This window comes from Panthera onca, chromosome F1 (assembly GCF_046562875.1).
Source record: "Panthera onca isolate mPanOnc1 chromosome F1, mPanOnc1 haplotype 2, whole genome shotgun sequence".
Lineage (NCBI taxonomy): Eukaryota > Metazoa > Chordata > Mammalia > Carnivora > Felidae > Panthera > Panthera onca.
In genome coordinates, this window is record NC_138355.1 from 65,718,484 (window position 1) to 65,744,125 (window position 25,642).

At 57.8% G+C, this 25,642-nt stretch overlaps 1 protein-coding gene across 3 annotated transcripts in view; it reads left to right on the forward strand.

Annotated features, from left to right (window-relative positions):
- The window catches only part of OLFML2B (olfactomedin like 2B), a 37,673-nt gene extending 12,372 nt beyond the window's left edge, over positions 1-25,301 (forward strand). For 2 of the 3 annotated variants that reach the window (XM_078441060.2, XM_078441058.2), the window contains 5 exons: positions 5,738-5,914; positions 11,074-11,299; positions 13,234-13,746; positions 23,340-23,516; positions 24,248-25,301. In XM_078441060.2, coding sequence (XP_078297186.1) covers positions 5,738-5,914; positions 11,074-11,299; positions 13,234-13,746; positions 23,340-23,516; positions 24,248-24,849 — 1,695 coding nt within the window. In that variant the 3' untranslated portion in view covers positions 24,850-25,301. The remainder of the gene's footprint in view (positions 1-5,737; positions 5,915-11,073; positions 11,300-13,233; positions 13,747-23,339; positions 23,517-24,247) is intronic. The other variant, XM_078441059.2, reaches the window with a different exon arrangement.
- Positions 25,302-25,642: the final 341 nt, after the last annotated feature.

Below are 25,642 nucleotides of genomic sequence, written 5' to 3' on the forward strand. Positions count from 1 at the left end.
CCGCCCTCCGTCTGCTGGCCTGGGAGCAGCTCGTAGGTGCCAGGACGTGAAGGAGCCCGTGGCTGTTTTAAAGGGGTGAGGTTGCCCCTAAAGCAAATTCACCAGCAGAGGCCTGGGACTTCTTGTTCTTTGCTTGGTTGGCTGTCCTTCCAGGCTCTGGACTTTTGAGGGCAACCTGGGCCTGAGCCATCTCTGTTTCCGGGTCTTGGCCCCACAGCTGATGCGGGCTAGACGCGCAGCAGCTGTCTGGGGCTGGGCGGGGGGAGTGATTGGAGGCGACAGCAGGTGGCCCCTGCACCCAGGCGGCCTGCCCAGCTCCGTCATCCGTGCTCCAGGATCGCTCCGGGTCCTGTCAGCTGGAGCACCGGCTGTTTCTAGCTGCTCTCCCCCACCAGCTCTTTCACCAGGGGCTGGAGACAGCTGTCGGCTGGGGCGGCTGTCCCAGGCCACCTGGTCCTCGCTGTGTCCTGGACGGCTCAGAGGGGGAAGGGCAGGCGAGTGACCAGGAGCCGTGAGTGGGCCCCCCCACCCAGGATCCGGCCACCCCCACACCTTCACCCCCTCAAGGAAGGCCAGTGTCTGGGCCCTCAGGCTTGCCATCTGTATCGGGCCCTGTGTACTCCCAGCCATCGAGCGATGGGGTCAGGTGGCCTCTTGGGATGTGGGGACACGTGCCTGCTGCATGACCTGGGGCCCAGGCTTGGCCCAGCCGCAGTCCAGCTCTGTCTCCTCCTGCAGGTGTCTGGTGCGTCTCTTTAAGACCCAGCAGCCTCGGGGCCGTCCCCTTCCCTCCTGCCCAGCCCACCGAACCTTAGCTCACTTGCCCTTTCCCACCTGCCTGTCTGCTGCTGGGGTCGCAGGGGTCCCACTCCAGCTTCGCTGGGCGCACCAAGTCCTACTCCGTGCCTGGCACCGTGCAGGCAGCCCCTGGTTCATTCTCCACACCAGGCCTGCTTGGGTGGGGGTGGGGGGGGTGGGCAGCGTCATTATTCCCAGAGCGGTCCCATCACCTGCCTTCTGGTGGCAATGGCGGTGTGGGCTGGTCCTCGGAGCGAGCACCTCCCCTCACGGCAGCGCCGTCCAGGGCTCCAGGCAGGGGGAGTGGGGCCACAGCGAGCGGCCAGAGCCCTGCGCCGTGGTGTCTCTTCCTCAGGTCCCAGCAGGTCCCAGCACCGCCGGCTCACGCTCTTGCTCAGTCTCCCCCTCGGCCCTGGCCCCTGCCCCCATCCCACCCACCTGCACCAGACCCTCCATGGCTCTGGCCAACCGCGTGCCAGCTGTGCCCCCGACTTCGCCTACACCCAGCCCCTCTCCTGGTTCCTTCCTCTGGTATCTGCGCATCTGGCTGTAGTCAGCACGGGACGCTGGTCCCCTTCGCGCCCTGGGCTCGCACCCTCCCGTGCCCGGTGCCCGACCGCGTGTCCCTCCAGCACGAGCCGCCTGCTCTGTGAGCGCCTCTCAGGTCCTTGGCTCTGCTCGGGTCTTTAAGTGCTGCGCCTGGCTGTGCCCGGCCTCTGGTGCCAGCCTTCTGTCCACTGGCTGTTCCGCCCTCCTCCCCGCCCTCCTCCTCATAGCACCGGGATCCTTGGCGGCCACCGTGCGGTGTGCCGGCCCCTGCCAGGTAGACCCCCTGCCTGCCTCCTCAGCCACATTGCCAGCGCTGCCCGTGAGCCAAGCAGCACTCGCCACGGACGTCATGGTTGCAGCTGTCCCGGGGGAAGAGCCCAAGCATGAGGTCATGGGGTTCACTCTTCTGCCAGGGCTGAGTCTAGAGGGCCCTGTGTGGGCAGCCTCCCCCGTACTTCCTGAGAAGTGCCCCACGGGGAAGCCAGACTCTCAGGGGGCCGTGGGGAGCCCTGCAGGGCCAGCACCCCCGGGGAGGGGGGAGGTGGCCGGGTCAGCGGGCGGTTGAGGAGGAAGAGCCGCTGTGCCATCCTGGGGGACACCGCCTGGCTCGGCCTGGCTGGCCGGTGGGGTGATGTCACCGCCAGCCGGGTGTTGATTCAGGAGAGTAAACTCTGTTGTTCCCGTGGGCGCTCAAGGCCGTGCCATGTCAACCCTCCCGTGCTGAAACCCAAAATAATGCTTCCTCACTGAAATCAGAAAGGGCACTGGGGACTCATACATCAGTGAGAAGAAAGCCCCTCCAGGGTCCTAGAACCCCCGGGGTCCAGGGAGCAGGTGAATCTGGGGGGCCGCCCCTTTTTCTCCCAGTGAGCGCACAGGCCGATGCGGACTCTTGCAGGGTGTTCGGGAATCAGGCGGAATCTTGTTTTGGCCGTAAGGCTATGCGGGCCCTGCCACGGGATCCACCCAGAGTGGAGTCCGAGGGCCTCAGCCCCCACCTTAGAGACAGAGTCATTGACCTCGATGAGGAGTCAGAAGCTACCTCTGTCGCCTCGCCCTGCCTTCCACTTGTCACTAGTTGGTGCTTTCCTGTTTATTGCTTTCTTCCCCTCGGTGGAGGGTGTGGTCTTTATCAGAGCAGGATCCTGGGCTTTGTGGCTTCTGCTGGACCCCTTGGTGCCCAGCACTGAGCACATTAATGCATTAATGAAGAAGTAACACTGAACCGCTGAGCCTGCTGGGCCGTGTTGCCTCAGGATGTGGAGAATTCATGGGGGAGATGCCTGGACGCTGCTCTTAGCAGGTGCTCGTGGAGGTACAGAAAGGCGTGAATCCCGGGGTGCCTGGCTGGCTCCGCGGTAGAACAGGAGACTCTTAATCTCGGGGTTGTGAGTTGAAGCCCCACATTGGGTGTAGAGATTACTTACAGGTAAAATGTTTCGGGGTGCTTGGGTGTCTCAGTCGGTTAAGTGTCCAACTTAGGCTCAGGTCATGATCTCACAATTCGTGGGTTTGAGCCCTGAGTCACGTTCTGTGCCGACAGCTCAGAGCCTGGAGCCTGCTTCAGATTCTGTGTCTCCCTCTGTCTCTGCCCCTTCCCCGCCCATGCTCTCTGTCTCTGGCTCTGAAAAATAAATAAACATGTAAAAGAAATTTTTAAAAAATGAAATCTTTAAAAACAAAAAAGAAATGTGTGAATCCTAATATTTGGCTCCGGTAAAACAGCCCCTTTCATACGTTTTGGCCCTGTTTCCAGCAGATGTACCCCAAGCTTCCAACATTTAAGACAACCCTTCTCAAACTTTGATGTGTATGCACATCGCCTGGGGGTCTTGTTAAAACGTAGATTCTGATTCCGCGGGTGCCCGGGAGGGGCCCCAGACTGCGCTGCTAACAGGTTCCTGAGACGTGCTTTGTGTAGCAAGGACTTAGGGGAATCCGCCATTTCTGCATTTCTCTGCATATGCGTATCCTGTCATATACCCTGAGACCACACTGCGACATTCACAGGCCCCTCCGATGGGCTCCCCACTGCTCAGAGAACTGGCTGAGCTCCAGGACCCTCCCCCCAGCCGTCTTAGTGGTTCCACAAGTGAACTGCGGAAGCAAGGGCCAGGAGGCTGGGTGCTGGGCCCAGCTCTGCCACGTTTGTGTCTGTCATCTGAGGAAAACGACATCGTTCCTCTGGGCCTCAGTTTCCCCATCTGAGAAGGGCTTGAATTCTGGGATCCCGCAGGGGCCTAGAGCACCCAGCTGTAACATCCTGTCAAGAATAATCACCACGTCCCATGCGCTTCCATATATATGCACTTATTTACTCCTAATAATCCGTAGGGAAAATCCTAGTATTACTCCATTTTACCCCTGGGGACACTGCAGCTCAGGGACTTTGATTTGTCTAGGATCAAAGAAGTAGGACTAACATTGACATGTAAGCCAGACTGTTCCCTCCAGAACCCCTGCTCTTAACCATCGCACTTGACCGCCCCTGACAACACCTATCGGGAATGACTGCCCACCCGGTAAGACTGCTCATTCCGGGTATTCCTTAAAGAAGACTTCTTTCTCAGGGGCTTTCCCTCTCACAGTTAACTGCCATTTAGAGACACGAGCTTAGCCTGCGCCCCACAGAACACATCAAGCCCTTCCAGTGCTCGAAATCTGCCGTGAAATGAAATGCCAGGAGAATGGCGTGGCCGGTGGTTCTGGGGCCTAGTAGACTGGTCAGGGGAGCCCCCGTGGGAGCCATGGGAGCCACAATGCCGGGGGGTTACTGCCGGCCTGGATACTTCTACACCCCACTCGGAGCTACCGCGGCTTTCCTCTAGGACTTAGTACCCTGCCAGGCTGCAGGGCTGTGCCTGTCAACGTCTGTGCTTTTACGGTCCCCAAGACAGAAAGCAAATGCATCTTCTGTTTTACATGGTGGCTTCCTCTACCCACGTCATAAACACGGCCCAAGGAGAACATCACATCTGAAAACTCACGGGGCACCTGTCTGTGCCGACAGCTCAGAGCCTGGAGCCTGCTTCGGATTCTGTGTCTTCCTCTCTCTCTGCCCCTCCCCGGCTCGCACCCTGTCTCTCTCTGTCTCTCAAAGATGAATAAACGTTAAAAAGAATTAAAAAATAAAAACTCAGATGCTCATGCAAACTAGAATGCAGGCCAGAGCAGGACAGTGTTGGGTCTCCATGCAGGAAACCAACCTCCCTCAGAATAACCAGAGGAGAAGGGCCCCTCTGAGCCTGTGGGTACCCAGGCTGGTTCAAATCCCGTGCTGCGTCACCGCCTCTGGGGCCCTGCTTTGTGCCCGTTCCCTCTCTGCTCTGACCCCCACGAACCCCACACTTGCCACCTGCGGAACCCATCGGTGCCCGGTCACCTTCCTCTTGCCACGCTCACCTTCTTCCCACTTATAGTTGGCACCTCCCCCGCACCCCCAGACCAAGAACCCCAGGGTATCGTGAGGCTTTGCTCCTCAGACACACAGGAGGTACTCACCAGTGCTGGTTGGCTTAGATGCGCCTTCGGTCCCTTCCAGTATGAACCAGGACTGGAACACCATTCCTTTGCCAGGTGGAAGTCATCTAGGGAATCTGTTTTTATGGGTAAATAGGAAAGTTTAAAACCAGCCTGTGGGTTTTCTATGTAAATGATGCTTTCAAAGTGCTGGGGGTTAGTTTGTGTTCACTAGAAATGCAGGTTAAGTAGATGTCTTCAGCCACCTCTTCTAAAATTGCTTTAAAAACCCTTCTTCTGTTCATTGAGCTGCTGGTACACATGTATGGGGTATGAGTGGAAGTTTTTGTAGTGTTAGTTCTCGCCGGATAAGGACGACCGTGTGCAAATGACAGAAAAGGAGCCAGGTGTCCTGGTGACCTAGAGACAAGGCAGTGTCATGACTAGGAAAGCTATGGGAGTTTGGGGTAGCATGTCCAGCAGTGGGACGCCCCAGAGCCGTATTGGCCCAGAAATACTGCCTGGGATCTGGCCCTCAGCACAGGGCCGGACCTCTCCAGAGCCCCAGTCACTTCTTGGCCGATTTCTCAGCCTGCTTTTGCATTTCTAGCTCTGACCCGAAGATGGCTGCCAGCTGCCTTCTGCTCATCTTTAGAGCACATTAATGGATCTTCTTTTTTCTTTTTTTATTGTTTTTAACATTTATTTATTTTTGAAGGAGAGAGAGACTGAGCAGGAGAGGGGCAGAGAGAGAGGGAGACACAGAATCCGAAGCAGGTTCCGGGCTCCGAGCTGTCAGCATAGAACCCCATGCAGGGCTCGATCTCACAAACCGTGAGATCGTGACCTGAGCCCAAGTCAGATGCTTACCCGACTGAGCCACCCAGCGCCTCATCATGGATTTTCTTTTTTACATTTTTTCTCTTCTCAGGAAGTTTCCAAAAACCTCACCAAGGAAAATGAGCAAATCAAAGAAGACATGGAAGAAATCCGAACGGAGATGAACAAGCGGGGGAAAGAGAACTGCTCTAAGAGCCTCCTGGACAGCATGCCGGACGTCCGCTCGGCCTTGCAGAGGGACGCGGCGGCCGCCTACACCCACCCCGAGGTACGGCCCCGGCTCCCTGGCCTCCGAGCACAGCCTGCTTTGTGCCCGTTCCCTCTCTGCTCTGACCCCCACGAGCCCCACACTTGCCACCTGCGGAACCCATTGGTGCCCGGTCACCTTCCTCTTGCCATGCGGACCTGGCATGGCTCTCACGCGTGCACAGAGCTTTGCCGGATTTGGTTCTTTCACGGTCACGGTGTCATTTTATCTAGATAGCAGTTCTGTGGGTGTGATGGGGCAGGGTTGACTCTGCGGCCCAGAGGGGCTCCGTGAGTGAGTGTTGAAGTGTTTCACCGGGCCAAGAGTCGGTGGTGGGTGGCAGAGCCTGGATTCCAGGTGTACCGCCGAGGTGTCCCCTGGCAGGGTGTTGGGGAGCAGGCAGGGCGCAGGGCCTTGGACACTCAGAGCGTCTGAGCCGTTGCTGTGCACTGCCACGTAGAGAAGGGCTAGGCATTGCTGTGTAGGAGCCTGTTGCCTGGGCCACTAGGAACTGGGGTAAGAGAGGAAGTCAGCCGATGCTCGGAACGCTTGGAGACTCGTAAAAGAGATGCCAAGCAGGCGGCAGCTGTGGGTTAGGGGAAATCCTGGGCACATGTATTCTGAAGGCAGGACAGTGGGCAGATCAGGACTGTGGAGGCCAGAAACCCTGAAGACCATACGGTGCTTGCACCCTGCCCAAGAAGGAATTGAAAATAAAACCAGTTCCAGACCAGAAAATAAGTATAAGGAAGGCCAATAATTTTCTGGCTTTGCCCATGATGACTGCTTTGATGATTTTTTGGAAATACCATGTTTCTTAAGCAATTATTTTTATTCTCATTTTTAGTTGTCCCCAAGGCACTAGCTGCTGAGCATGTGTTTAGTCAGCTTAGTGGGTCATCCTTGAACAAGTCTGAACTTACAAATTTTCTTTTAACGTTTATTTTTGAGAGGGAAAGAGACCGAGCATGAGTGGGGGAGGGGCAGAGAGAGGGGGAGACACAGAATCCGAAGGAGCCTCCAGGCTCTGAGCTGTCAGCACAGAGCCTGACATGGGGCTCGAACTCACAAACCGTGAAATCATGATCTGAGCCGAAGTTGGACGCTCAACCAACTGAGCCACCCAGGTGCCCCAAATCTGAGCTTCTAAATAAACCAAAAAGCTGAGGACATTTGGGCTGGAAGGGAACTTGGAGGTACCCTTTTACCGCACCTGGGACCCAGCCACTCCTGTCTCAGCCCATCTGGCAACTTGAGCTGGCCTAGGGCCTGGCGGAGTCCGGCATTCCCTGCCTTCTCTGGCTTCCAGTTTCCCAGTCGGCTGAGCCTGAGAACCCGTCTGTTGTCTTGATGATACATTATGTGGTATGTTCAGCAACCCGGCTCATATTTCCTGAGGGCAAACAGTAAACCAAATCAAATGCACCAAACCCGTTTTGTCCTTGCTCAGCAAAGCCCTTTCCCCTCCTGAAATCCCTGTTCAGCACGCTGCTGAGGTGAGCACAATCCTCCCGTGCCAGGGGGTAGAGCCTGGGCCAGGGAGGGGTGGGAACGGGGGAAGGCCAAGGCTAGGATCTTCCTGCCCCCCCCCCCACCGCTTCATCTTTCTGTCTCTGTAGCGAACCCCATGACTCAAAAGGGGACAAATGGGGTGCTGGGTTCGGTGGTTATTTTCAGGGTTCTCGTCGATGATGTTGGGGTTTCTCGGCGTGGTGAATGGCCATTTGTTGGAGGCCTCTCTCTGACAAGGTCGTTGCCTGGAGGGTTGGCAAGGGGCTCTGGGGGCCGGGTTGGGAGTGGGGACACAGGGACGCCAGGAGTTGAAGTCATACAACAGACTCTTGGATTAACAGAGAGAGGAAATCAAAGCTTGGTGGGGGCAGCGGCCGCCCAGCACAGCCTGTCGCCAGTGGATCCAGGGAAATTATATGTTCTCTGGCAGAGGCCGCCATGGTCTTACTCCATCTGCTTGGCTGGGAGAAGGAACTGCAGTTCCCGCCTGTCCCGGAGAGCCTGGAATTAAAGACAGTTCCTGGGGTTTACCATGAAGAAATGACAACCTGCTTTTGCAATGCGGAGGGAGGCCAGGGTCCGGCAATTAGCCGGCCCACAGCGTCTGAGTCAGGCGCTTGGGGGCCTCTTCTCAGCTTCCCAGCCTCCTTTCCCAGTGGGAAATGAGGGATCCCCAAGTCTGCTGGGCAGTAGCCAGACCATGGCCTTGTGGGCTTGGGGGTGTAGACGAGTTTTTGGATGGCAGACAAGTCAGTCCCATGGTCACTGGTGTGGGCAGTGTGGCTTAATGTAAGGAAGCGTGCAGGCTCTAAAGACAGCAGCCCTGGGTCTAATTCGGAAGTGCCCCTCTCAGCCACTTCACTGATTGACCTTCAGCCGAATTTCTAAATGACCCCGAGCCCCTCTTTGCTTATTTGTAAAGTGCTCTCTACCTTGCCTCATTGTCGTAAGGGTTAAAAAATGCCATAAAGGGACGTGTCTGGTCAGAATGGGAGCCCACTGAAATTCTTCCCCACAGGCCACGTATCCCTGCATCTCTAGTCCAGCTCACCTCACCAGCCGAAATGGGAATTGAGGAGGGGGCAGGTGGCAGGAGTGGGGGCTCCCCTGGGCACACGCCTGCCCCTTTCTGGAGAGCTCTCTGGCCCCAGCCAGGGGAGGCTGGCAGAGAGGGGCCCCTGCTTTGGAGAAGTCGGTCCCCACGGGATGCCAGGGAGCATGGGGCTGCCATGTCTGCTCTGTCACCTGGTTCAGCTCTTTTGTCACGGGAAAACCCAGTACAGCCTTGGGGGTGTGGTCGGGAAGGGCTCCAGGTTTCCTCCAGGCCAGATTTTTAAGGTCAAAACAAGAGCCTTATTTGCTTCTTTCTGTGCAAAGTGAGAAAGTTGGCCATTCGGGCTGGCTTTCCTCCAGCTCATATTCTGTGACCCTGAAGGCCCTGCCCTGCCTCTCAGGACCCTGGGCCTCCGGGGACAGAGGTGTTGTTTCTCAGTGGGCTCTGCTTCTCTGGGGGGATGTCACTGGGGTCTCAGGTAACGGGATTTAGGGGCGCTTGCCCACCTCGTCGTGGTGAGGAGGGGGCTTCCATGGCTCGGGGGCGACAGGAAGCCTCCTCTTCATTATGGAGCCCCCGGAGCCCTCCTCCTGAGAGCAGGTCAGGGCCACACCCCTCAGGAACTGGACCCACCTGTGGGCGGCCCTGGCTTTGAACTCAGCTCCCAGGAACCTGTGCCCAAAGTCTGTTGTTTTCAGTGGTGGGTGATCGGGATCCTGGGTTGGGGGCGGCTACGTGACCAGATGGACCGAGGCAGGACCCAGAGAGCGTGCCACGCCATGGACACAAGAGGCCACTGCCTGGGCAGCAGCTCCACGGAGGACAGGGCGCTTCTTCCGCTGGACCAGAACCAGCACGGCAGCGTCCTCGGTGCTGTCGGGACGCCTAGGTCGGGGCGCCCGGCTGGCTCCGTCGGAGGGGCGTGCGACTCTTGATCTCGGGGCCATGAGGTCAAGCCCGATGTTGGGTGAGGAGATTACTTAAATAAATGAAACTTAAAAAAAAAAAAAAAAAAAAAAAGAGGCCTGGGTCATGGGCTGCCTACTTTAAAGCATCATTTGACAGAATCCCAATGCCAGTCACAAATGTAGACTGTTCCTCGGGATTTGTTCTGATTAAAAAATTCAGCGCAACGGGGGGTGCCTGGGTGGTTCAGTCAGTAGAGTAAGCGACTCTTGATCTTGGGGTCATGAGTTTGAGCCCCATGTTGGGCACAGAGATGACTTAAGGGAAATTCAATGTAAATATTAAGGAGCGCCCAGCCGGGGGCATCAGAACTGAGCAAGAGGTGATTGCTGTCCTTCTATTCCACAGGGTCTGCAGAGGCAAATTCTTAAATAATGCCCCCGGAAGGCAGGCTGGGAGAGGTGCTGTGGTAGAAGGGATAGACTTGTGTCCCTTAGGAGCTGTGTCAGCATCTTGAGGAGAAGGCCCGAGTCTGCTGTTCTTTCGTGTAGAAGGGCTCCAGGGGCAGGCAGACCGTGGTGGGTGGTTAACTTCATGGTGCCGTCAGTGGCATCCATCCTCCAGATCCCCTCCTGGTCACAGGAGGGCTGCCCTACTCTAGCCGCCCTGTCCGCATTTCAGGCCAGACCAGTCAGGAAGAGTGCGAAAGATGCCTTCCAGCTGACTCAGCCTCCCTTTTAAGGAGCTCTTCCAAAAGCTCTTTCCACCAACTTCTCCTTATACCCCACTGGCCAGGACTTTGTCCCGTGGCCCCTCCCACAAAGCCAGCTTCCCATTAGAAAGGAACGAGGAGACGGGATTTACGTGGTTGGTTAGAAGTTTCTGCCACAAAGTGCAGAGTGAGAACTGGGAAACAAAGATTAACTATGAACGAGAAGGGCTGGGACTATTTTCTTAAGGACGTGAGAGGTTAGCGGGGCCTTGAGAAATGGGTACATTATGATAAGTAGCTAGAGGGGGGAAGAGAGGAGGCCTTCCAGATGGAGAAAACAGTCCGAGCAAAGGCCCGGCAGCTCAGGAGAGCCGAGAGTTTGAGGAGTCAGCCAGGTGACTGAAGCACCAAGGAAGGGTTGGGGCTGGGGGCACAGAACAAGACAGGGGAATGCTGAGCTGGGTCCAGGTCCGTGCTTAAGAGGGTGGAAAATGCCAGGCCAGGCACTTTGGACTTTATCCTGGATGCATCAGGGAGGCTGTGGAGCAGTTCCTTCTGATCATGGAAGGAAAAGCTTCATCCCGAGGGGTGCATCTTGGTTCTCCGGCCTCATGTCCCAGCCTGGACACCATTGCCCACACACAGACCTCCCCGGAAACAACTGAGACAAGATCTAAGTCACGCAGCAGCCCTAGGCTGGAAAGCACAGTGTGGACGTTACAGAGACACGTGCTGGAGCCAGAGGGCCTGGGTTCAAATCCTGCTGCTACCACTTACCTGCTGTGGGACCTTGGGCAATTTACATGACGTCTCTGTGCCTCAGGTTCCTGATGTGTACGTGGGAGTGATAAATAGCTCCTACCTCGTGGGACTCAGGGGAAGATTGGTTGGCGTCCGTAAAGCACGTAGGACAGTGTCCCGGCTCCAGCACTGCCTCCTCCTACCACTGCCTGTCTGGCCAGTGACCTGACCTTAACTTGTGTCCCCTCTGAACAGTATGAGGAGCGGTTTCTGCAGGAAGAAACCGTGTCCCAGCAGATCAACTCCATCGAGCTCCTGCAGACGCGGCCCCTGGCCCCGCCCGAGGTGGTGAGGCCACAGCGGCCCCTACAGAGGCAGGTCCCCCTGCGGGGCCGACCGGCCTCCAAGCCCACTGTCATCCGGGGCATCACCTACTACAAGGCCAAGGTCCCGGAGGAGGAGAACAACATCGAAGAGCAGCGTGAGTTGGGGGTCGGCGGGGTGGGGAAGGAGTCACCGTTTGCACCCTGTGTATCTGCACATCCTCTGAGCCACACGCCCCTTCTGGGGTCCGATTGCTGCCGTGGCCTCTCCGGGCCAGCCAGGTCATGGGAAAATTGCCTGCGGTTACGAATTATCCAGAGTTCCTGCTGTATCGTCTCACAGTTTGCTGAGCAGCTTTGGGCAAGTCACTTGACCTCTCTGGGCTTGCAGAAGATCACACAGCAGAGCTTTAAGGGACTTCTGTGCACCCCCCACTCCCACCCCCCAGCCTGGTTTCCTAGTTTGCAGATGAGGACACTGAGGCTTGGAGGTGGGATGATGTGCTCAGACCCCTGCCCCCGCCCCCCGCCGCACCTGTTCCTGCCTCCAGGTACCTGGGCTTCTCCCCTGTCCCTCCTCACAGTTGATGCTCACCTAGCTGTTGGCATAGTCATTTTGCCCATGTAAAAAAAATTTTTTTAATGTTTATTTATTTTTGAGAGAGAGAGCGTGCGAGCGTGCAACCAGGGGAGGGGCAGAAAGGGAGACAGAGAACCCGCAGCAGGTTCCAGGCTCTGAGCTGTCAGCACAGAGCTTGATGCAGGGCTCGAACCCACGAACCATGAAATCATGACCTGAGCTGAAGTCGGATGCTCAACCGACTGAGCCACCCAGGTGCCCTTTGCCCATTTTTAACCATGTTTGTTGCCTTTTTTTTTTTTTAATGTTTATTTATTTTTGAGACAGAGACAGAGCATGAGTGTGGGAGGGGTAGAGAGAGAGAGGGAGACACAGAATCTGAAGGAGCCTCCAGGCTCTGAGCCGTCAGCACAGAGCCCGACATGGGGCTCGAACCCACGGACTGTGAGATCATGACCTGAACTGAAGTCGGACACTTAACCACCTGAGCCACCCAGGTGCCCCTGTCTTTTTAAATTACTGACTTATGGGATTTTTTTTTCTTTTACATATTCTGGAACAAGTCCTTTGTTAATTGTATGTACTGCAAACGTTTTTGCCCTGCCCATGGCTTCAGTTCCTTAATGGTGGTTTTAACAAACAGATGAAATGCAATTCTCTGTTTATTTCATCTGTGGTTAGACTTTGTGTCCTAAGAGATCTTTGCCGCCTCATATTCCTTCTCTGCTCAAAACCGTGTACAGTCCCCCATTTCATGCACAAGAAGAACTCAAGTCCAAACAGCAGCCAAACCCAATGTGATGTGGCTCCTGTGTCCTCCCTGATGTCACCTGTTACTCTCCCCTCACACCCTCTGCTTCTCACACTGGCTGCTCCTCAGCCTTCACAGGCAGGTTCTGGCCTCAGGGCCTTTGCACTGCTGCTGTTCTCCCCAGAATACTCTTCCTCTGATGGCTGCTTGGCCAACTCTTTCACCTCCTTAGGGCCTCTGCTCATCTCCCTCCTGACCACTTTATCCATTACTGGAAGTCTCCTTTCGCCTCCCTGCTCCGGGGCATGCCTCACCCCCCTCGACTTTCTCCCCCAAGCACTGTAAGTGTGCTGTCTATTGTTTAGTGTCTGCACCATTGGACAGAAGCTCCATGAAGGGGAAGGATGTTTGTTCTGCTCACCCTTGTTGGATGTGCTCCATATGCGTCTGCCAGGGGAGTGGACAGGGGTGGGGTGACTTCTTCCAGCTCAGGTCGTGGCTGTGCGTCCTCCCGGTGCCCCGGAGACCGGGTGGAGCTCAGAGGCGGTCTGTTCAGAGACCCTCCAGGAGATGCAGAGCCCTCCCATCTCTGCTGCTTCCCACCTGCCTCTTCTGCAATCCCAGCCGGGCTGCCTCTCTGAATCAGGCCGTCATGTCGAGGAAAGAAACCTTGTTGTTAATCTGCCGAATATCGCATACTCTTGCCTGCCTGACAGTGCTCCTCCGCCCGAATCACAGATGACCTTCTGTTTGTTTCCCAGAAGACGAGTTTTTCAGTGGTGACAACGGAGTGGATCTGCTGATTGAAGATCAGCTTCTGAGACACAACGACCTGCTGACCAGCGCCCCCCGGAGGCCGGTGGCCACCCACCAGGGCACCTCCGGCATGACCCACATGCAGACCTCGGCCGCGGCCTCGCCCTCAGATCCCAGCTCCCCCGACCCCACCCTGTCCCCCTCAGCGACGCGGTTCCCAGACCCGCTCCAGACCTCCTCCGTGATTCCAGGTCCCACGACGGGGGCAGGCCTGGAACCTTCCACTCAGGTACCAGCCACCACCGTGGCCCACACAGCCACCCAGCAGCCTCCGGCCTCGGCTTCCGTGCCAGGGGCCTCTGGGGACGCATTTACCGAGGCTCCACCCACGGCCCTGGTGCCTCCCACCACAGTCCAGACAGACCCGATGGGGAGAGACGCTGCCATGGGGCAGGGCGGGGCCTCCGCCAGCCCCACCCTGAGCCCGGAGGAGGAGGATGACATCCGGAATGTCATAGGTGAGTTCCTTCTGCCTGGCCCCCGTCTCCCGCTCGCACGGTAACAGGCTGAGCCTGGGGAGAGGTTGAATGGAGAGACAGGAGCCAGATGGTCAGACTTCTTCAGAAAGGAGAGTGAGTGGAGTTGCGTCTTCGGCCAATGCCGCAGGTTGACCCTGGGTTTATGCGTTCATAGTGTGGCCGGCGAGCCCGGTGGGAAGCTCCTTTCCGGAGTAAATCGAAATCAGCGGAGCCAGGGCCCCGCCTGCATTGGTCAGTTTTGTAAACACTTGTGTGCTTTCCTGTAGTGGGGACCGGGTATTTGGCAATGACTGAGTTAGGTTTTCTGCAGGAGGTTTACCAGGCCGTGAGATAACAAGGGGTTCCTATTTGTGGGGTCAGGGAGGGGGCGGGGAGTAACTAGCACAACGGGCCCCAGGGCCAAATCTCACGAGCAGCGGCCTTGGAGAGCGTGGGGACATCGCAGCACCATGTGGCAAATGCTCTCACAGAGGAGGAACAGAGGAGTGGAAAGGGGAGAGCACCAGCTTGGCCCGGATGCCAAGAAGGCTGGGGAAGCTTTCCTGAGGAGGGCAGCATTTGAGCTGGGTTTTGAAGGATGAACAGGAGTTTTCTAAACAGAGAAGGGAAACGTTCTGACTGTTGGGCCTTAAGGAGCAGAACGTGTCCCAGAAGCATGGAGGAGTGCAGCCCTGTTCTGTGCCCCATTCTGGGGGCTCCGCGGCCACAGGAGGACTCTGGGAACCGTGGGACACGGGGTGGGGGAAAGTCGACAACAGAAGAGGTGGGAGCCACAGGTGCCTCTCCCAAAGAGAACTACACCCAACTTTAGTTAAGTCACCACGGGTAGTGAATGAAAACACTGTTGAATCATAGTTTCATCAAAATGCGTGTTGAAAAGTGCACGAGCTTTGCAGGAGACATGGTTTGCCTTCTGCCTAGGTCTTCCTTCTTCCCGTTCCCTCCTCCCAACAAGGTGCTGGTAGCTGCTGTCGGACCAGGTGGTGGACAGAGCACCTGCCGGGAGCAAACACCTGGGTTGTAGTCTGGTCCCGGCCGCTGACAGCTGTGTGACCTTGGCCAAATCCCTGCCTTTCTATGGGTCTCACATGAAATCAGAAATTTGCTAAAGACTGTTGTCTGTGTGAAATCCTATGGCTTTTTGTTGTTGTTTGCAGTAGGTTTATCAGGCCATGATACGGCAAGAGATTCTTCTTGGGGGAAAATCCCAGAATAACAGCAGAGTGGGAGCAGGGAAATATCCAGGAAAAATAGACCCCAGGGCAAAATCTCATGAACCTTGAGAAGAAGGCAGTTCTTGGGCCGCAGAGGTTGGGGTGGGAACAGGAGAGAACATTTTTTTTCCTTTCCTTTCCTTTCCCTTCCGTGGTGGAAGCAAGCTGACCACAGTGTAGACGGCAGCTCCTTACTGCATAGAAAGTCCATCCTGAAGCCACAGGTCCTACCCAATTTCTGCAGAATGTCCTGGGGTCTGAGCCCGAGTTTTCCATTTCCGCACTGGCTCTGGGTGGCCTTGACCATGCTCATGGGACCACAGGCCCCGAGATCAGCACTGCACCCCGCCCCCACCATGGAGTGAGCTCCCCGGTGCCCCCGTACCCCCACTGCTTCCCCCTTGAGTGGGAGGGACAGTTCGTCCAGAAGACTTGTCCCTCCACGGGTGGCTCAGATAACTGACGGTGAAGACAGGCTACAGGTGAACCTGCACACCTGTGTGCCCTCAGCGATGCTATTTATCAGCCTGAGAGCTCTTCCCTGGGTGACTTCCTAGCCAGGAGTGGGGTTCTCTGCTGTGCTTGCCTTCGCGGGTGGTTGCCCCCAGTGTAGCTGCCAACATGTGCCTTTCTGGGGCTCTTAGGACTCTGTCCACCTCCAGTAGCCTGTCTGAGATGCTGAGGCCCAGGCGGGAGAAACCTGGCATCCTTGTGGCCATTTACCTGGTGGGAGCCGGAGGTGGGAAATCATTTTCTCTTGTTGTTCAGTATTCTGTTTAACCAGAATGACATCGGCACGTAGAGGATATAAGGGTTTGCCTAAAGACTGGCCCAGAGGGTTTTCCAGAAGAAAATCCTTGCCTCTGGAGTCCACTGCAGAGAAAACACAGGGATGTGAACATACATGTTGTGTTTTCTTCGAACACTGAGGGGTGAAAAGAGAGGGGGGCACAGAGAGAGGAAAGTTCTGTGTCTCCGGCGGCGTGGTCTTGGCTGGCTCGTTTTGGGGGATCATTTTTAATCGTTTATCGCTGTCAAGTGGCTCCCTCGAGCTGTTGTTAGTGTGGATGGGATTTCCTTTCCGGAACCTTCTCTGCAGACCCCTGCTTGTCTGTGCCCGGCTGAGTTCGACCAGGTTGCACCCACGTGTCCTAGTTGCAGGTAAATAAAAACCATTTGGCTGAAACCGACACAGGCTACTAGTATGCTGCCCGTGGAGGCCGTTTGCTGTTTAATGAGTCTGGCAATTTTGATGTTAAGCTATTTGAGATGCAGTTTTAAATGGGGCTGCTTTTTTTTTTTTCAGCTTTTTTTTTTTTTTTTTTTTTTTTAAATTTATTTTTGGGACAGAGAGAGACAGAGCATGAACGGGGGAGGGGCAGAGAGAGAGGGAGACACACAATCGGAAACAGGCTCCAGGCTCCGAGCCATCAGCCCAGAGCCTGACGCGGGGCTCGAACTCACGGACCGCGAGATCGTGACCTGGCTGAAGTCGGACGCTTAACCGACTGCGCCACCCAGGCGCCTAAATGGGGCTGCTTTTAAAAGGAACGTCCTATGCCATGTTTTCCAAATCTGATTTTGTGATGTCCTAAAATGTCTACCATGATCCTCAGGAGAACTGTAAACCTTTCAGAAAAACTCCAAAAACAAGTAAATCAGAATTAACTTTTGGTTATGAAAACAAGCATTGGCTAAAGTCTACTCACTGTAGGACCGGGAGAGGAAAGATGCTGCCAGCTCTCCAGGGAGGGGTCAGCCACTGTCCCTGCAGCCCGGGGAGGGGTCAGCCACCAACCTGGGGCCCGGGGAGGGGTCAGCCACCAACCTGGGGCCTGGGGATGGCTGTTGAGGCTCCTGCAGAGGAAGAAAAGCCTATGCCACTTGGGCCAGGCTCTGCAGAGCCCCAGACTTCAACAGCTGCAGCTCCTGATTCAAGATTTTCCATGGGGCTGGTTTGGGGTGGGGAAGGAGAGGGGAGGAGCGGACAAGGCGACCGTCAGGATGACGACAGTACCCGTGAGAGCCCGTCTCCTCGTTGAACCCAGGAAACCCGATCTGTGAAGACCGGTCTCCCCCACAAGCCCGAGACACTAACAGTCCCCGAGGTCTGGCGGCCCTCTGGTTATGGGTGGGGTGGCCAGCCCTGCCTGCCACGTATCAGGGGGTGCCGGTCCGGGCTGCGTGAGGAAGGTGGTGCTGACGGGCCAGGAGCAGTGCTGGCCGGACCCCCCCCCCCCCCCCCCCCCCGCAGCGCCCGGACAGGAACTGCCCCAGTCCCACCTGCCACCTAACAGGCTCGTTCCCCAACCCCACGGGCACTCTGCTGTCAGTTGCTTTGTCCCCAGTCACCCAAGCAGCCCCCTGAAGCCACAGGGAACTTCAGTCACAAGCAGGAGCCCTGGGCCTAGAAGCAGGAGTATGCAGTGGAGGCTTCCTTGTAAGGGGCTGAGGAATCCAGTCCTCACCTCTCTGCCAGGAAAAGGCTCATTTGGTGCCTGAAAGGGCGGGAGCTGTTTTCACGTCCCAGGGGGACTAGGCGGGGACAAGTGGCTAGTGTGGCCTGAGGGAGCTGTGCACATGGGGATGTTCTTGGTCCGGCCAAGGCCGACAGCAGCTCTGACTGTGGACCCCCATCTCCAGGCGTGGCCCCCCAGCGTACGGCCCCCCGGGGTGGGGGGAGAGCAGCCCCTGCAGGCAGAGCCACCTGCCTGGGGGGTGTGAAGGAAGCCCCCCAGGCAAGGGCACATGCTGGAGGGGAACAGGGACAGGGGCCTGATGATGAAAGGGATCACAGCGTCAACTCTGAAAGTGGTAGGGAGTTGTTGAGGCGGGACCTGAGATGCCCAGCGGAAGGCAGGTGTTCAGCAGGTTGGCGGCAGGTGCAGGAGGCGTTCACAACTCAGGCGAGGTAGTGTCCCCGCTCGTATTTGGGACCCGTGAACATCGTTTCAGTTCTAGCGGAGGGATGCATGGGGTGCTTTGGGTCCGAGGGGCTCTCTCCTGGAAAGAGAGCTGACCTGGCCGTCCCGAAGGATGAGGAAGAACTGGCCGGGCCGAGCAGGAAGGTGGAAGGTGGGACTGCGGGAGCGGCATGGTCGGGGCGGCCAGTGACTTGTGGATCCTCGTCCCGAATGAGAGCGCGGGGGGTGGGGCGTCACGAGAGGTAGTGAATAGGAGCTTTTCCCTTTCTTCTGCGGTGACTCTGTCTCTCTCTCTCTCTCTCTCTCATGCTGTTTTTCTTTGCTACTTCGTGCCAGTGTAAGTGAAGAAATACTAAAAATTCAAATTACTCCCATGAGTTTTACCACATTTACGTTGTGAAACGTCAGTTTTATTTTATTTATTTATTTTTTTAATTTTTTTTTTTAACGTTTTATTTATTTTTGAGACAGGGAGAGACAGAGCGTGAACGGGGGAGGGGCAGAGAGAGAGGGAGACACAGAATCGGAAGCAGGCTCCAGGCTCTGAGCCATCAGCCCAGAGCCCGACGCGGGGCTCGAACTCACGGACCGTGAGATCGTGACCTGAGCTGAAGGCGGACGCTTAACCGACTGAGCCACCCAGGTGCCCCTGAAACGTCAGTTTTAAATGCGAATATAAGATCTTTTAACTCCTCTGTGGAAGTCACCAGAATGATGTAATTCCTACGTCACAGTCCCTTCATGCAGGCGGATTCTGTTCTTAGCAGGACGGTGCAAGGCCGCACGAGCCCGCTCCGCTCTTTTGTTTTCCTTCTTGGTAGGTGCATGTGATGGCAGGACGTGCCATTCCAGCCCGCTGGGTGGGGAAGGCTAACAAGACCGGCTGTCGGTCGTTGGCTAATCCCAGGAAGTAACACAAGAAATAACACGGGGCCCTTTACTCGGTTTTTCACGTTTCTGAATGCGCCACTGTCTTCTACGTTCCGCTAAGTCCTGGCTCCCGGGGAAAGCACGGCCTCTGGGGCCGCGGGTCCCCCTGGCTCCGCCGTGGGGGCAACGCACTCACCCGAGTCTGGCTGGACCCCCGCGCATGGTGGGTCCCCCCGGAGTCCTGTGTCCATCAGGCCCAGCAAATGCCGCGTGCAAACGGGTGACGAGGAAGGCAGACACACACGTGTTGCGTGCTCCTGTACACGTGCACGCGCTCCACGGTCCTGTTAGACTTTGCTTCTAGAAACAAGGTCACAGGTAAAATTATCAAGAGCGTCAGGATGGCGACAGCAGAGCGTTAAAGCCAGGGCGGCCCCTTCCTAGCGGGGGCCCGCTGTGATGGCACAGAGATCACAGGCCACAAAGGCCTGTGCACCCCGAGAGGGCAGCCCGCGAACACAAGCAGTTAGTGTGGCGGCCAGAGGGCTGAATTCATCCCAGGATGTTCTTACAGCCTTGAGTTTGGATGCCTTCGGGTCAGCTGCTCTCCCAACCCGCCACGGCCTCTATATTGCTGCCTGTCGTCCCTCCCCCCCCCCCTTCACCTGTTTCTGTCCCCTCCTGGCCCCTGGAGCCACCAGAGTTTGGTGGGGATCGGCGGGGGCAGGGATAGACTGCGGGAGGACAGGCGTGCCGGGATAGGGGCTGAGTCAGCTTCCCACGGTGGCCGGTGATGGCGATGGCGGGTTAAGGGTTTAAGCAGAAAACAGCGTGTGACCACGGGGCAGGGGAGGTGGAAAGGGGCAGAGAGGAGCCAGAGGGGCCAGCGGGGTAACTGGGTGACCCCAGAAAAGGCAGTGAGGTCTGAACTAAGCCACAGTGGTGGGGAGGGGAAAGGTGGGGAGAGGGAGAGGTGGGAGACAGCCACCTGCGGGTGGGGGAGGAGGAGACAGCAGGAGGGACCAGGACCCTGGTGTGGCCACTGGGTGGTATGCGGTGCCTTTCTGGGGGGCGGGAGGTGCGAGTGCAGCAAGCTGTTCATGGAAGCAACTGGATTCCAGCTTTTACCCTGTGAAGTCTGAGGAACCAGGAAGGCACACGGGAGGCCAATGTCTAGCGGGCAGTTGGATGTGCCTTGAAGCGGGGCCTGGGCTGAGTCCTCAGGAGGAGCCGAGTTTGCCCAGCGGCCGCAGGAAGAGCAGGGAGAGGCTCAAGAGTGTAGCTCTCAGGACAAAAGTGAAGGTCGGGCGGGGGGAGGCCAGCCCGGGAGCTGGGGAAGCAGGACCAGGGAGTGGGGACAGGGGAGAGCACGGTGAGAGCTGGCAGGGAAGGACCTGGCCACTGGCGATCGGAGGTGTCGGGGGTGACGGGGAGGACGGCACGGTGCCCCCATGTGTCTGCGGGGACCCTGCCCCGTGAGCGCCACAGCTGAGAGCCCACGATGGCAGGGGGGCCTCTGCAGATTCAGGATGGCCAGGGACGGGCAGGTGCATGTGCTCAGGGGAGGAGCCCCTTGTTTTCAGCCCCTGGGACCCTGCGCAGGAGAGCCACTGAACTGTCTGCTTAAAGGGGCTGATACCTAGAGAGGGTTTCGTACACGTTTGCCGTCACTGAGCGTGGGGGACACTTGTAACATGAGTCACAGATAGCCCGTCTCCTCTGTGGCTCCTTTGAACTTCCTCCCGCCTTTCTCTCCCTGTCCTTGAAGAGAGTTGTTAACACGAAGCGTCTTCCCTCCAAGGCTGACAGTTTGTTGCCAAGGGCAGGAGCGTCTGAATGGCCCCAGTTCTCAGGCCGTGGTGATGGGTCTGGGCCTCATGGTTTTACTGACCTTGAACATGTTTTCAAGTGCTCTGAAACCGTGCATGTGTGCCCACTGTTTCTGCCCTCCTGCCGGCCCGTGTCCCTCTATCTGAGGTCCTGGGTGCCTGCCAGCTGGGACTCCGTCTAACTACAGAGGTAGGGACGCCTGACTCCAGAAGCCGACTCCATCCGCCTCAGTGTCTATGTCTCCTGTGACAAATTACCACGAACTTAGTGGCTTAAACAATGGAAATTTGTTCTCTGACCATTCTAGAGGTGAGAAGTCTGGAATGTGTCTCAAGGGGCTAAAATCAAGATGTCGGAGGGCTGATTCCTTCCCGAGGCTCCAAGGGAGAATCCATATCTTGCCTTTCCTGGCTTGGCTGCTGCGTCCCTCATGCTTCCTCCTGTCAAATCTCCTGCCTCCCTGTTATAAGGGAATTGCTGAGCCATTGGGGACTCCCTCGGATAATCCGGGATATCCCCATCTCAAGATCTTTGACTTAATCATATCTGCACAGTCCCTTTTGCCATGTTAGGTCACATTCACAGGTTCCGGGGGTTAGGACCTGGGTGTCTTTGGGGCCATGACTCAGCCTACCGTGCCGTCATCAGAGTGGATTCTCCGAGCACCTTTGTGAAGTAGGTAGGACGTATATTACGCTCGCTTTACTGCAGAAGAAATTAAGGCTGTATGACATTTTGGAGGTAACACAGACTCTGGGGTCAGTAGCAGGGCCAAGACCAAGGCCAGGCCTCTGGCTCCAAACCTGGGACAGATTCTAAAGCCTCCCCCACCCCCACCCCCGCCTCGGGAGCCGCAGCAGAGCCTCGGGGCTCAGACGGGACCTGTAGGGATTTAGCGGGCTGCCCAGGGCACCCTAGTGTTTCAAAAAACTCAGAGGAGTCCTGGCTCCCGGGAGCTCATCGGCAGTTCCTGAGTCTGGTCAGAGAGGGGACACGAGAAGTGCTCCTCCCTGGGGGTGCACACGAGGGCTCACCTCCGCGCAGAGGAAGCACGGCTTCCCCACCTATCAGCCGGCACCCCCGGTCGGCGCCAGGGAACGAGATATTTTCCATCAGACGCCGCTGCCTGGGCTCAGCTCTAGCCTTCTGGTTTATTGTTTTGAACAGATGAGCTCAGATGTGGGGGAATGAGGCTTTGGCTGGTCGGCTGTTGTTTGTCTAACGGAGACCGAATCCCTCCCCGCTCTGTCAGATCGGGACCTAATGAACCCCACACAGAGCTGCCCGAAGCCTGCCAGTTGCACCCCACCGCGGGCCCCGCCTGGGAAACAATGTTCATCCCACCTCCGGCCGCCTGCTGCCCCGGGCCCGGGGCCAAGGGCACTGTGCCTGCCTGTCCTGCCAGCTCGAGCTCCTTCCTCAGACCACTAATGGGGAAGCAGGGTGGATGGAACGGATCGGAGCAGTTTGGAAATGAGGGTGGCCTGGAATCGAGAGCACCCTGAATCTGAACTGTAGGCCTTTGTTTTTTGTCCCAGGTGAACGTCAGGGACCAGTTACTCTTACACTCTCGCCCATGCGCACACCAGTCTTGATGGCAGGTGGGGGTGTTCGGCCGGGAGGAGCAGGACGGGGGGCGGTGTGAGGGCCGGATTCACCTTCCCACCTCCTCCCCAACCCACCAGTGCGGGGACAGAAAGAGCACACGTTCTCAGTGGTCGCACATCATTTCAGTGTCTGGGAGGGCTGTGCTCACTACATAACAACACTACGTATTAAGCACGGCAGGCTTTCCACTTGGTCTAGAACTCAACGTGGCTCCCGTGGCCTTTTAGGGCCCCTCCTGGGCACAAGAGGTCACTCCAGAGAGCCCATTAGGGGTACGTCACCGAGCTCCTGTCCCACGAAGGCAGACTTGGCTTAGAAGGGGCGCCTACAGCCAAGCAGCTCCTGACGTGGAGCTGGGTCCCCTGTTCCCCCAGCTCCCCAGAAGGGGACCCTGGCATCTTGCCCACCATAGCGACAGGGGCATGGGCTTGAGGACAGCTCTCCAGGACCCAGGGGGTGGGCCTCAGGGGCACCGACAGCCACTGCTCAACCGGGACTGACCTGGCCCCAGACAGCCTGGCCAGACACCTCTGGGCAGCTCAGCGGCGGGTGGAGCCCCGCGTCCCTGTCACAGGCAGTAGGCAAGTTGCTCAGCTCTGGTCGGGCTTCCCCGGCTGCCATGTATCCACCCAGATGCTGTATCCTGAGGACCGTGGGGGAGGAGGAAGCCCCCTGCCTGCCTCCCGCGGTGCTTGCGTTCCAGGTGGGGGAGACCTGGAGGGCGGAGGGGGAGGCACCAGGGTCGCTCGGCAGAGAAATGACGTCCCGGAGAGGCTCGTTCATAGCACGGTGGGAACAGACGGAATCCAGTAGAAGCAGGATGGTCTTTCCCAGGAGGCTGTGGTGTCAGAAGAGAACTCTGGAGCTTAGATCCTTGAGGGAGGAGTCTGTAGGGCTGACGAGCCCGCAGGGGCACGGGGACACTAACGCAGTGGGGATGGTGGCAGCAGGTGGCTCGGAGTGAGTAGAGCGCAGGACCGGCGGGAGGAGGAGCGGACGATGCCGAGGTGTCTCGGCTCTGGGCACCTCGAAGGCCGCTGAAGCCGCACGGGGTCAGACCCGGGAGGGGGGCGCTCGCTTCAGGTCCCCCTTCACCCCTGCCCCTCGTCCCTGTCTCCGCCGTCAGGAAGGTGCAAGGACACCCTGTCCACCATCACGGGGCCGATCACCCAGAACACGTACGGGCGGAACGAAGGGGCCTGGATGAAGGACCCCCTGGCCAAGGATGAGCGGATTTACGTCACCAACTATTACTATGGCAACACGCTGGTGGAGTTCCGCAACTTGGAGAACTTCAAACAGGGTACAGGCGGCGGGCCCCGTGGGTGCCTCTGCCCCCCCCCCCCCCACCCCTGCTTCCATCGCAGGCCCTCGTGGGTGCCCTCCCCCCTCCTGCTTTCATCGCGGCCAGATCTCCGGAAGCAGGGGGCGGATGAGAAGGGCCTTCCGCCTTCCGGTGGCGAGAGGTCCTTCCTGGTCGCGGGAGGGCCCGCTTCTGCCCGCCCCGCATTCCCTGCGCACAGCTCCTGGGTCGTGGACTGGAGGGGGCCGGTGGTGACAGCACCTCCCCCCTCCCAGGGCGCGGGGTGGGGTGGGGTGCGGGCCGGGCTCTCGTGGGTTAGCGCCTTGGGACTGGAACCCGCCAGGCGAGGGGAGTGGGCTGCCTTCTCTCCGGGTGGTGGGCGGGCGTGCGGAGGCTCGCCGTGTGCTGGACGAAACCCGTAAGTGGCAGAGCGGAGACGTGGAGACGCGGGTCCGGACCGCTAGCCGCTGGCGGGTCCCATCACACTGCCCTTCCCCCTATTCCCCTTCCACCCCCCCCCCCCCCCCCCCCGAAAGTGGCAGAGCGGAGACGCAGCCCCAGGTCCCGGACCCCTGGCCGCTGGCGGGTCCCATCACACTGCCCTTCCCTTCCCCCTATTCCTCCCCCCCCGCCCCCCAGAAAGTGGCAGAGCGGAGACGCAGCCCCAGGGCCCGGACCCCTGGCCGCTGGCGGGTCCCATCACACTGCCCCCCCCCCCCCCCCCCCCCCAGGTCGCTGGAGCAACTCCTACAAGCTGCCCTACAGCTGGATCGGCACGGGTCACGTGGTATACGGCGGCGCCTTCTACTACAACCGCGCCTTCACCCGCAACATCATCAAGTACGACCTGAAGCAGCGCTTCGTGGCCGCCTGGGCCATGCTCCACGACGTGGCCTACGAGGAGGCCACGCCCTGGCGGTGGCAGGGCCACTCGGACGTGGACTTCGCCGTGGACGAGAACGGCCTGTGGCTCATCTACCCGGCCCTGGACGAGGAGGGCTTCAGCCAGGAGGTGATCGTGCTGAGCAAGCTCAACGCCGCGGACCTGAGCACGCAGAAGGAGACCACGTGGCGCACGGGGCTGCGGCGGCACTTGTACGGCAACTGCTTCGTCATCTGCGGGGTGCTGTACGCCGTGGACAGCCACAACCAGCGCAACGCCAACATCTCCTACGCCTTCGACACCCACACCAACACGCAGATCGTGCCCCGGCTGCTGTTTGAGAACGAGTATTCGTACACCACCCAGATAGACTACAACCCCAAGGACCGCCTGCTCTACGCCTGGGACAATGGGCACCAGGTCACCTACCACGTCATCTTTGCCTACTGACGCCCGTCCCCACGTGCGGAAGTGCAGAGGGGCCCCCGGCGCCTTGTGTGCGTGCGTGCGCGTGTGTGTGGGTGGGTGTGTGTGGTTTAAAAAATATATAATATTTTGTATAATATTGCAGTTGTAAAATGACAGTTTGGGTCTATTTTTTTTAAGTGGATTGTAGATCAATCCATACACGTATGTGCTGGTCTCATCCTCCACGGTTTATATTTTTGTGCAAATGAACTTCTCCTTCTGACCAGGAACCACCTTCCTTCAAACCCTCAGCCCCTCCAGCTCCCGGATCTCGGCCGTTGGAAAGGTTTCTCCATCCGGGTCTTGCAGGCCGAAGGCCCCAGGAGCAGGGGTGAAGGAGGCGAGAAAGAAGCGTTAAGGGGCGGGAAAATTTTTATTATTGGAGAAGTTTTAAAAACCCAGAAAAATGCTTTTTTTTTTTTTTTTTTTTTTTTTTTTTTTAAATAAAGAGGAAATGTAAAACCACCCCCCAAACGCGTTTTTGTTCCTCGTGGCTGTGTCCGGCAGGGTTGATCCTGTCCCTCGGAGCTGTACCCGCCCTGAGCCACCTCCCCTGCTGAGGGGGGTCTGGACGGAGCCGGATCAGTCTGCTCAGTCGGCCTCCCCCTCCTCATCCTCGTGGTGAATGTTCCCATTCCGCGGGGCTCCCCTGCCCACCTTCCCCTGAGGGGGGGACTCGGCCCCGCTCTGAAAGCAGCCCCCCACCCCCTGCCGGGAAGCGTGTACAGGAAGGGAAGTCTCGGGCCCCTCTCCAGACGCCGCTGAGCCCACCGGC